Below are 12,500 nucleotides of genomic sequence, written 5' to 3' on the forward strand. Positions count from 1 at the left end.
TGTGTGTGTGTGTGTGTGTGTTACCTGAGTGCCTGCACCAGGTTGAGGTCTGTGAACTCGTGCAGCTCCACAAATGCATGCAGAACCTCAATGTTGAAGTCATCCCTGCGAAAACAAACACAAACACACACACTGAACAAAATGGAAGAAAACAATGTAACATGCGCAGGGCAGGCACAAACATAACCCTGCTTCTTTGGAACGCCTCCCACTGAGCTGTGGGATTGAACCTTTGGGTTCTGTTTACAGGAAGACCTGCCCTTACTTCCTGACTCAACCTCACACACACACACACACACACACACACACACACACACACACACACACACACACACACACACACACACGCATGCGCACACGCACACACACACACAAATGAACACACACACACGGACACAAAACACACGCACACACACGAACACACAAATTAACACACACACACAGACACAAACACACACACACGGACACAAACACACACACACGGACACAAACACACACACACGGACACAAACACACACACACGGACACAAACACACACACAAGGACACAAACACACACACACGGACACACACACGGACACACACGCACGCACACACACACAACAGGCAAACAACCCCAGGGCAAAACAACAGTCACTCCTTAGTCAAAGGGTGTTGGCTGGCGTGTTAGGAGACACCACAGCACATCTAATCTACCCTCTTCTTCACGTCACACTGACTCTCTCAAACTAATGAAATGGACATACAGTATTGTTCTCCCTCTCCTTCATTTCATAATTCACTCTTTCATTTCTCTCTCTCTCTCTCTCTCTCTCTCTCTCTCTCTCTCTCTCTCTCAGCAGTCTAATACAATAGCTATGCTCCGCGTGAGCCAACATTCCACAGATATTAAAATGCTGAATTAGATCTCTGAGATTAAAAAGCAGACGAAAGACTGATGGAGTCCAGGAAAACCTGATCACTTTCCAAGAAACAGAAACACAATCCTGTCTTTTCCTTTCTTTCAAAAGGAAATACAATCCCACTAGTGCGTATACAAAGGCCTGGAAAGCATAACTGAGGAGTAAGAAAGACCAGCAGACATGGCCGTGGGAAGTAGTTTTTAACAGGGGGTGCAGTTTAGGGGAAAAAAACGGGGGGGGGGGAGGTTTGGTTCACCTTAACCACAGATAGGCCTACCTTAACCAAGGGGCGTTGTGAGAAATAGGCTTCTGCTTAACCCGTCAATAAAACTAGCACTCGAGATGGAATGTTGGGCTTCAAGATGCGTGTTCGATTCCCGATCGGAGCAGGCAATATGTTATCACGATACATTTTTGTTCTTGCTCCTCCTGATCCCGCAATGCACATTTCTTCTGCACCCCCTGCACCCCAAGCTCCCACAGCAGGGGGTGCAGCTGCACCCCCTGCACCCCTAGTTCCCACGGCTATGCCAGCAGACATATCTCAGGATGAAAGGCTGGAAATATGGAGCCCAAACACTGACTTTTGACTCGGTTGAACTTTTTCAAACGCCCAAGTACACACAAGTTGTGAAGCAATGCCCATTGCATGATTGAGGATGTGAAAAGATGTTTAAAAAGTGGGCCACAATACGCAATCATGAATCTGTTTGGTTGAATGCTGGTTAAAGAGAATGCAGAGGACTCCACTGCTGAATGAAATGACTGATTTTCAGAGACAGGTCATGATTATCTGTTTCAAGGCTATGGTTTTGGGATACAAGGGTTTAAGACACTCTCTCCATCTCAATTATTCTGTGACAGAAAACTGGGATGTTTCTGACTTCTGATTAGGTGGTTTCAGATTCAACTCCTGTAACAGTAGGGAATAACATGGGTGGTCTCCCTACACCTTCATCAATGGTTAAAGTGACCTGGAGCAAAGACACTAATGCCACATCGCTCCAGGGACTGTAACCAATGTGTTGTCCCTGAACAACTGTAAGTCGCTTAGGATAAACACGCCTGCTGAGTGCAATGTCATGTCATTGTGATGTCACAAGTAAGGAGCGCTGTGATTGGCTCACCTCTCTCCAAGGTAGTCTCCTATGGCCGTCTTGTTGAGCCCCTCCCCTTTGCAGAGGAACTGGGCGATGTCATCGCTGGTGTTCTTCAGAAGCTCATTCTCGATCAGAAACTGGATGCCCTGGTGACATAAACAGATGAGCATTAACACTAGTGGTGGGCCGTTATCGGCGTTAACGTGCTGCGACAATGTGAGACTCTTATCGCGCGATAAAGAAAATATCGCACGTTAATCTATACTCAAAATATGGGTTTGGAGTTTGGGTATGCACGTCACCATAGCGCTTGATTGACACGCTTTCAGACTGCGCTCCAGTCGCTTCTCCTCTCCACCTGTTGCTATCAGCAGATCTAAATATGAACAGGGTTTGCATGCTGAAAACATTAATCTCTCTGCCGTGGTAGGTGTTGTTTGAGTGTTTTTTCATAAATGGTAGACTAAAGAGACGTTATTGTTTGAGGTGAAGCATAGGGAGACATTGTGTGAGTAGCCTATCAGCCCGACATAGCCTACATTTCCTCACGCATTGCATGGAACACATAAACATTGCATGGACCACATAAACAACTTCCAGAAATCTTGCCTGTGCCATAATTGCAAAACATTCCGTGTGATATGCATTTTGAAGATTGTCAAACTGAAACTGTCAATATCTACTCTCGCTGAATGTTTGTGTAATTGTGTTTCAATCACGCATTTGTGAGATACAACAGACGGTAATAATAAACCTCGCGGTTGCCGCGCTTGATTTTTTTTTTTCAAACTGAATTCATTTCAAGTTGTTACTCCTCGAGAATTCTAACTCTGAGAACAACTGTCGGGTTTAGGCCAAATCCCCAAAGGCCAGTGCTGTAGGTTCTAGAAATCCAGCCTGGAGTTGTGGGCTGCTGTGCGCAGAGCTCCTCCCTCTCTAAAAGGAGCGGCTGCTCTTTTTAACAGTCAGTGGCAGATTCTCTCTCTCTCTCTCTCTCTCTCTCTCTCTCTCTCTCTCTCTCTCTCTCTCTCTCTCTCTGCCCATTAGAAATGCTGAATTGTTGAGGTCATTTTGTTTAAATAGCCTAATTGTTTGATAGATTTATCTGTAGGGCCTATTCGCCTATACAACTTATAGCGCTGTTCATTCTGAAATTTCAGTATCTTATAACTGTAAATGCTTCCTAACATATTTGACACACTTTACAAATATTGCAGTGATTTTTTTCATCACCAAGTATCAACATGACCATTTTTTGAAGATGAGATGCATTTTGGAAAAAAGAGATGAGCTCTGATCTAATGTGCCATCTTTCTTAAGAAACCCCAAGGTTTTTTTTCGGCATTATTTCGCTAGCGTGCCTATTCTGAATGAGCCATTTTGATATAGATTAATCTAGATTAATTTCATAATTACAGTGAGATTAATCTAGATTAAAAAAATTAATCTATGCCCACCCCTAATTAACACACACGCACGCATGCACACACGCACGCACACACAGGCACACATCAAAAGTCATTATCTCATTTGATATCAGGAGATGGGAAATGCCCCCAGAAGTTGCTCTGCAGGGAAACTTTATTGTTTTCTCCACAGAGGTGGTGTGTCAGCGAAGTACAAGGCCACCAACCAAAGGAGAGGACGTGTGGTACTAGTTTGAGATAGACACACACTCGAGGACGTCCCAAACAGGACTAACTGTCCAGAGGGATTTCTGGCCAACACCAGACATGGCGGACTACCTGGGGTTGCAGGTTAACCATTTTAAGAAAATGTACTATTATGACATCACGTTGGGGGTTCCGCAGGCTCATAGGAGTCTATGTAGAACCTTAGAATCCTGGGGGAGTTCCCCCAACGTGATGTCATACCTGCAACCCCACCTTTGGGATTGTGGCCCGAGTAGATATTGCCTCTATGCTCACTCACTCATTTCATCAATATTTACTAAAATAAGTAATACATTAATATTTACTAGAATTACCAAAGTACAGTAAATTCTGCAGCTAAAAATGTCTATTTCTGGAAATTGAAAATGGCAGCCGTGGATGAAAAATGTAATTTTCTTTTTGTTTGATGGCGGTGGTAAGAATGCAAGAAAAGGGTAAAAGATGAGAATGGGTAGCATGAATTCTGGAAATAAACTACTAAAAGCTACAGTGCATCTTTAATAATGTCTCTCTCCTCTAAGGCCTGCTGTACCTTCTTGGGGTCCATGTTGAACTTCTTGCGGCCCATGGCCACCTGCTTGTTCCGCTGCATGTTCTTCCTGAAGGAGAGACGGCGGAGGAGAAGGAGGGGAAGGGCAGATGGAGGAGAGATGGAGGAGGAGGAGGAGGAGAAGGTGGGGGAATAGAGATGGAAGAGGAGGAGAACAAGAGATAGAGGAGGAGAAGGAGAGATGGAGGAGGAGGAGGAGGAGGAGGAGGAGGAGGAGAAGGAGAGATGAAGACAGAGATGGAGGAGGAAGAGGAGAAGAAGGAGGAGAAGAAGGAGGAGAAGAAGGAGGAGGGGGAACAGGTAAAGGAGCAGGAGGAGAGATACAGAAGGAGGAGGAGGAGGAGTACCGTGATCAGGCATACAGAAAGGTGAAGCCATAATTATAAAACCTAATCTGACAGACACACATACGTACAACAATTTCCTTAGGCCATAGGCAACCGCACACAAACGTACACATGAACACCATGGACCCACCTCTCCTCTGTGGAGCCGAGGTTCTCGATCTCGCTGGTCACCTCTGCTATCTCATCCTTCAGCCTCTGCACAACAACACACAGACAAAAAGAGTCAAATACAATGTAACACACTACAGCTCATCCTTCAATCTCTTTACAAAAACACACACAGACAAATGATGTCAATACAATACAGCATAACTAGTATAGGTGGCTCAACAGAACAACACACACATACAGGTGAGATGTTCAGCAGCACAAACAAAACTGAAATACTAGGTAGCGCTTAGTTTCATTGCACAGCAAGCTTTACCTCAAAATGGCTGCTTGTTGTATGTGTGTGTGTGTGTGTGTGTGTGTGTACGTGTGCGCGAGTGAGAGAGGGAGAGAGAGCAGAGAAGAGAAGAGATCCATATCTCCACATCTGCTTCTCTCAGGCCATAACCATCTCGAGCAGACTTGACACTAACTGTCCAAACGTGGATGGATTAGGCTACCCAGAATGCACCACAGGGCCAGCTGTAACAGCATTAGGGGAATAGACATGTGTCTGATGAGGGGGGCAGGGTGGGGGGACACATGAGGGTCAGATGTAACTGCGTTAGGGAAATAGACATGTTTATGTTGGGGGGGGGGGGGCTATGGGGACACCACCTCATATATCAGGGAGGGGCCACACAGACATACAACAGGGGGGTGGTAGTGGGTCATATTATCCTCCTGTCTGTCTGATGGCAAACACAATCTCTATGTCCACACACACACACACACACACACACACACACACACACACACACACACACACACACACACACACACACACACACACACACACACACACACACACACACACACACACACACACACACACACACACACACACACACACACACCTAGCCGCCCATGCCTCGGGCCATGCATCTCTGCACACTTTTAACACACACAGACAGACACATGCGCACGCACGCGCACACAAACACACACATACACCGCACCTCAGGCTATGCATCCCTGCCCTCAGACTTTCACCTTATCTTCCTCTTTCATCTCTAACCAGATCAAAGGAGCCTCAGATCCCGCTGATGCATCTCTGCTGTATTCAGTTGCAGCGTCCAAAACCAATAATCTACCACTCCTCAACAGACCACACCAGTCCACATGACCCATTCTCCTCAGGATCAAAGCAAAGCTCACGTCCAAAAAACAAACAAAAAAACCCCTCACGTCCAATAGGAACACAAACCTCCAACAAATTCAACATCATAACCTGCCAGAGCAACAAGCGCTGTGCCATTTCTTTTTGTCTGAGATGTTGTGTCTGCCATATCCAACATTTCCAAAACGGGCAGGAATTTTGTGTTTAGTCCGAGACACGTCGATGGCGACGGAATAATAATTGACAGGCACGAGGTGCATTCCCCCGCCATGAGCTGTCTGGGAATATTGTGTTACAAATCAGAATGCAGCTTCGCCACATCAGGGTTATGAAAAGCCAGTCATTCGCACATTGTCTAGTGTTTCAAACTGTTACACAAATTTCTATCGGGGTTCGTCGTAGTCTGTGGAAACATACAAATCGCCTCTCCTGGTGCAAGCGAAACAAGAAAAGCCTCCATCACGATGGCCACAAAACCTTCAAGATAAGCAGCTTTGGGGCCAGACAGACCCAGAAGAGATCCTCCTGCTAGTTAACTCTCTGAGTCCTTCTCTTCTCTTCTCTCTCTCTCTCTCTCTCTCTCTCTCTCTCTCTCTCTCTCCTCTCTCTCTCTCTCTCTCTCTCTCTCTCTCTCTCTCTCTCTCTCTCTCTCTCTCTCTCTCTCTCTCTCTCTCTCTCTCTCTCTCTCTCTCCTCTCTCTCTCTCTCTCTGTCTCTCTCTCTCCTCTCTCTCTCTCTCTCTCTCTCTCTCTCTCAAAAAGCTGCGTCTGCTCTTCCCTTCCTGTCACTTCCCTCTCATTGTGGTAGTGGCCGTGTGGGCGCTGTGTGTGTGTGTGTGTGTGTGTGTGTGTGTGTGTGTGTGTGTGTGTGTGTGTGTGTGTGTGTGTGTAAGGTGGCGGGGCGCCGGGGCCGCGGGGGAAAAGAAAACATCTGCGTCTCCCTCTGCTCTCCTCTCCTCTCCCTTCTCTTCTCTCCCGGGGTTGGTTGGCCTGCTTGGCCATCTCCACAATCACAACACATTCCTCACATGTTTGTCTGCGCAAACAAAGATGGAGGGCAGGCCGGTCGCAGGAAGACCTTGACATGTTGAGGAATGGTGTGTGTGTGTGTGTGTGTGTGTGTGTGTGTGTGTGTGTGTGTGCGCACACAAGTGTGTACAAGTGAGAGGAGGGAAGAAAAATCCAAGATCTTGTGTGTGTGTGTGTGTGTGTGTGTGTGTGTGTGTGTGTGTGTGTGTGTGTGTGTGTGTGTGTGTGTGTGTGTGTGTGTGTGTGTGTGTGTGTGTTTTGGGAGGGGTATGGTAAGGGGTGTGGCAGGGGTAGTTCTGGAAAGCAGACGGAGGCGGGGGGAGAGTTTGGGAAAAGGAGGCTCCTTCAGCAACTCTGACTGGACACATCTTGTGGAGCCGCTTTAAAGTCACGCACACCAGCATCCGCCAAGACCAAATTCCTCAGCGGAGTGATAAATTAAAGCAAGTAAGACAAACGGAGGAGGAATTTACAGTAACATCTCACTAAATCTCTCAAATGTGGACACACTACCCTCTGTGGGTGACAACCAGCATGACATACGTGACTTACATGACAACAATCAAATGCGGAAGTTATTTATCTCAGACATTCACAGTGTAATCAGTCCCTAACAGTACACACATACACACACGCCTGCACGCGTACACACACCCACCCAGACCTGAACTGCTTAAGTTACCTCATGCCCTCTGTAGTTTACAATGAGGGTGTCTGTTTACTGATGGCCCGGATAACTCTGATTTGTGCCGGGCAGGCAGGCAGGATGCCACCACCACAGGTTTCATCACCTCATCAGTGGACCAACCAGTAAATGACGTTAGACAACCACCCACCCACGCACGCGCGCACTCGCTCTCTCTGGAAACATGGCAGTTGCATTACATCACGCACCAGTGATAAGTGACACAGGCTCCTCAAGTTCTTCACTCGTGCCAACAAGTCATTCAGCAGCTAAGAAACGTTTCACGTATGTGGTTAGCCTTAGTAAAATAGGCAACGCGTTTGAGTAATTCAGCAACTTTGCATAAGTAATATGCAAGTTTGGGGTGGGTTTTTTTTGTGTGTGTGTGTGGGGGTGGGGGGGGTGGTATGGAGAGATGTAATCTGGGGAGCAGTAATCGGTCTGTGCTGTAGTCTTGGGGAGCAGTAATGGGTAATCTGTGCTGTAATCTGCGGGGGTTGAGGTTGAGCAGTGAGGATTGGGAGTCTGAGGGTTGGGAGAGGGGCAGTAATCTGGGGCTGTGTTCAGGGGGGTTGACAGGTAGTTGTACTCGGATATCATCCAGCTCAAAATGTGTTACATTCTCAGTTCTATGGTACATGCACCTGTATATCCGCTTGTATTTTAGCTGTGTTATAAATGTTGCACCTGTGAGTACGCTTGTGTATTAGGCATGTTAAAAATGCTGTATCTGTATGTCCATCTGAGTAGTATCTAGGGCTGGGAATCGATCCAAATTTCCTGGATCCATTCGATTCCGATCCAGAAGGCTACAATCCGATTCGATCCACGATCCGATCCGATTCGATTCGATATCGACCTTTGTATTGCTGGGCTGTCACTTTAACCCATTTATGCCAAGAATTCTAGGACCGGTTATAAAAATCTATCTCAGCCTTTGATGCCCACACAAACATGAAATATGGTATGTGAGAAATAAGTGGGAAACTGTGGAAGAGAGCTACAGGATGTGGATGAGAAAATAGCGCCAATAATGATCGGCAAAAGATCGATCCACAAAGTTGTGAATCGATATCGCCCTTTTCGAACGTGAATCGATATTGGATCGCGATTCGATCTTTTGAACCCAGCCCTAGTAGTATCAGTGTGTTATGAATGCCAAACCTGTATGTCTGTCTCTGTATTAGCCATGTTATAAATGCTGTTCCTGTATGTCAGTCTGTGCATTAGCTGTACCTACATGTCATTCGGCAGTAATCTGACAGGGGGCTATGAAACAGTCATACCTGTATGCTGTTTAGCAGCTCCTATGTATTAGCCTTGTTATAAAAACAACGCCTGTGTGTCGTATTGTGTATTACTTACCCATGTTATAATCTGAGTAGGATGTTAGGGTGCAGCTTCACTTGTGTATTAACAACTTTATTTGTGTTATAAATACTGTACTCGTATGTACATATTGTATGTTAGCCCTGTTATAAATACCGTACCTGTATGTATTAGCTTGTGTATTAGCCCTGTTATAAAGGCTGTACCTGTATGTATTAGCTTGTGTATTAGCCCTGTTATAAAGGCTGTACCTGTATGTTTTAGCTTGTGTATTGGTCGTGTTATAAAGGCTGTACCTGTATGTACAAACCCCAACTCCGATGAAGTTGGGACGTTTGGTAAACAGTGAATAAAATCAAAATGCTATCATTTTCAAAACATTCAATCTATTCATTAGATGGAGAATAGTGACAAGACAACATATTAAGTGTTAAAACTGAGAAAAAATATTGTTTTGGGGGACATATGTACTCATTTCTAATTTGATAAATCCAACACGTCTCAAAAGAGTTGGGACGGGGACAATAAATGGTAGCAAATGTCGAGGAAGACTAAAAACAAAACAAAAGACAACACTTAACAGTTAAATACATTAACCGATGAGATGATTTTATATAAAAAACAGTGTTAATTCCTATCTTGGACATGATTTCACCAGCTTAAATGGTGGGTGTATTCCTTGTCATGTTTTGCAATGTTTTCCTTTCTGTAGTGCTTACAGTGTGACAGGTCTTGACCAAAAACCCACCATTTTATCACCTGCTGGTCCTTATGATGGAGCCAAACTGTTAAAACATAGTAGAGAATGCAATTTGACCTTACTATGTGGCAGTAATCGAAGATCTCCCTTCAAAATATAATGCATGAGTGGCTTTTCATGCTGTTTAAAACCCATTTATACCATTCAGCACTGTATTTAACTCTACAGATGAGTGAGAACATCTTAACCAATGCACTACTGCACCCGCATGCCATCATGGAGGCTGACTTTTGAAGCTAGCACTAACACAAGTTGGATGGTCCATTTTTACTGTAGCACAGGATGTGCAATGCTCTATTATTGTCAAAAAGAATGGACTTCTACAACTTCTGCTGACTTCTGTAAGCAAAGGACAGTTTCCCATGTCTTCTGGGTTTATGTCAAGTGAGCTCAGGTGCTTAGGAGAATGTTACACCCCTGTATCATTTGCACGCATTAAGCATTCTTAATATGATCAATTTTCAATAGCTCTAGCACTCCAGGAATTAGAGTGAGACTGCAGCCAATATATATTTCATGATGTCATGAACCTATACAATGATTTTAGTAACAAAAATATGTCTTATATACACTCAATCATGGTAAATCAAAGGGAATTCAAAAATGTATGTAATAACTATGGTAATTATTCCCTTTGCATCTTTAATTCTGAGTGACTCAGCCTCTCTGTGATGATCTTATACCTGGACACCTACATTGTCCGTCAGTACAATTCATTTTGAAATGTTCTTCTTTGTTGTTTTATCTTATTTGGATGTTTACTAAATTTCACTGCTCCCCGTCCCAACTCTTTTGAGACATGTTGGATTTATCAAATTAGAAATGAGTACATATGTCCCCCAAAACAATATTTTTTCTCGGTTTTAACACTTAATATGTTGTCTTTTCACTATTCTCCATCTAATGAATAGATTGAATGTTTTGAAAATGATACCATTTTGATTTTATTCACTGTTTACCAAACGTCCCAACTTCATCGGAGTTGGGGTTTGTATTAGCTTGTGTATTGGTCGTGTTATAAAGGCTGTACCTGTATGTTTTAGCTTGTGTATTAGTCTTGTTATAAAGGCTGTACCTGTATGTATTAGCTTGTGTATTGGTCGTGTTATAAAGGCTGTACCTGTATGTATATTGTGTATTAGCCCTGTTATAAATGCAGTACCTGTATGTCATCCAGCAGCTCCTGCTTGCGCCGCCGAATGTTCTCCAACTCCTGCTGCTCCTCTGGAGTGAGATCATCCGGCACTGGAGACGGAGAGAGAGAGAGAGAGAGAGAGAGAGAGAGAGAGAGAGAGAGAGAGAGAGAGAGAGAGAGAGAGAGAGAGAGAGAGAGAGAGAGAGAGATGAGAACAGGATGAGAATGTTGCCAGAGCAAGAGAATATGGCACCAACGAGCGTGATTTACTACTGTATGTACAGTAGTAGAGCAAACACTGAATGTATGTAAATGTTAAGTATAAACATACAAACTATACAAACTAAAAAACTATACAGTTCACAGCATCTAAAAAAACGTCAACCATGCGAGTACACACACACACACACACACACACACACACACACACACACACACACAAAAACATTCTCATGACAAAGTTCAACGTAGTCAAAATCAAGCTTACAGAAACCTCTGATTGAGTTGACTTGATTGGCAAGTGTGTGGGAACAGGCCCTGTATAGCCAATCAGTGACTAAACTTAAGTGCTCAGAAGAGCTCTGGTGGGCATTGTGGTGTTGTGTTCTTTTGAAGTTGTGCCCCTTATCACTACTGCTCTCTGCTATCTCACTACAGTCACAGCCTCAGCTATCTCACCGACTATTTATAGAGGCAAACCGGGAGATGCAGACAGCAGACTCAACCGACGGCTTGTGTTTTGGTGTTTTTCACTATACACCTTATGAATGAAAATTCAATGGTGAAGAATTTTTAGTAAGTTCCGGGTTATATGGGCCTATGGTAAAATAATGTTTTGTATTATTCTCCTTAACTCATTGAGCAATTTTCAAATCATAGAGCCCCATATGGTCAGGGGTTTTTCAGCATTATGAGTGTTTTTTTCAAGACCCACAGGAAATGATATTCAATAGTATGACTATGCCAGTGTGTGCGCGTGTGTGTGTGTGTGTGTGCGTGTGTTGATTGTTTTCTTTAGCGAGGTGGGTGAGGTCAGTCAGTGTGCTTGTGTCTTTCTAGAGAAACAGCAAGCCACAGTTGGTAGAAATGGAGAAGATGGGGATTTCCTACGAGCCCAATGATGACATTTAAAAAAATATCTTCTTTTATCAAAACACATGTCGAATGAGAATGACAAGAAAACAAGGTCTGCTAAACTTCAACACAACCGCATCATGACAAATCAACTGTTAATACCAGGATATACTTGCAGAAATACATGGAACTACAAACGGAGAGAGAGAGAGAGAGAGAGAGAGAGAGAGAGAGAGAGAGAGAGAGAGAGAGAGAGAGAGAGAGAGAGAGAGAGAGAGAGAGAGAGAGAGAGAGAGATGTGCCTGATGGATACCGTATGGATTAAAGAACAGAGGCAGGGTGTGATTTTCTTGGGCACTTTGTAATTCTCTAGCCTTAGTACTCTGAGAAAATCACTTCACTAGAATTACAAGGATAGAGTTCTAGAATCTGACGGTCCAATGACGTACAAGACACCGAGAAAATGACACAGACTGAAGCGTGTGTGTGCAGACTGCAGATTCCTATCAGAGGAAGAGGAGCTTTTACAGGTTTCATCTGTCTGCCCGAGTGTGTGTGTGTGTGTGTGTGTGTGTGTGTGTGTGTGTGTGTGTGTGTGTGTGTGTGTGTGTGTGTGTGTGTGTGTGTGTGTGTGTGTGTGTGTGTGTGGATC

At 44.4% G+C, this 12,500-nt stretch overlaps 1 protein-coding gene across 2 annotated transcripts in view; it reads right to left on the reverse strand.

Moving 5' to 3' along the window:
- Nucleotides 1-12,500, reverse strand: part of cyth1a (cytohesin 1a) — a 37,341-nt gene that overhangs the window by 10,770 nt on the left and 14,071 nt on the right. For both annotated transcript variants that reach the window (XM_063186210.1, XM_063186218.1), the window contains exons 2-6: nucleotides 10,802-10,884; nucleotides 4,702-4,766; nucleotides 4,207-4,273; nucleotides 2,029-2,147; nucleotides 25-105 (exon numbers count right to left, since the gene is read on the reverse strand). In XM_063186210.1, the coding sequence (XP_063042280.1) occupies nucleotides 25-105; nucleotides 2,029-2,147; nucleotides 4,207-4,273; nucleotides 4,702-4,766; nucleotides 10,802-10,884 (415 nt within the window). The remainder of the gene's footprint in view (nucleotides 1-24; nucleotides 106-2,028; nucleotides 2,148-4,206; nucleotides 4,274-4,701; nucleotides 4,767-10,801; nucleotides 10,885-12,500) is intronic.

The sequence above is a fragment of the Engraulis encrasicolus genome, chromosome 2 (assembly GCF_034702125.1).
Source record: "Engraulis encrasicolus isolate BLACKSEA-1 chromosome 2, IST_EnEncr_1.0, whole genome shotgun sequence".
NCBI lineage: Eukaryota > Metazoa > Chordata > Actinopteri > Clupeiformes > Engraulidae > Engraulis > Engraulis encrasicolus.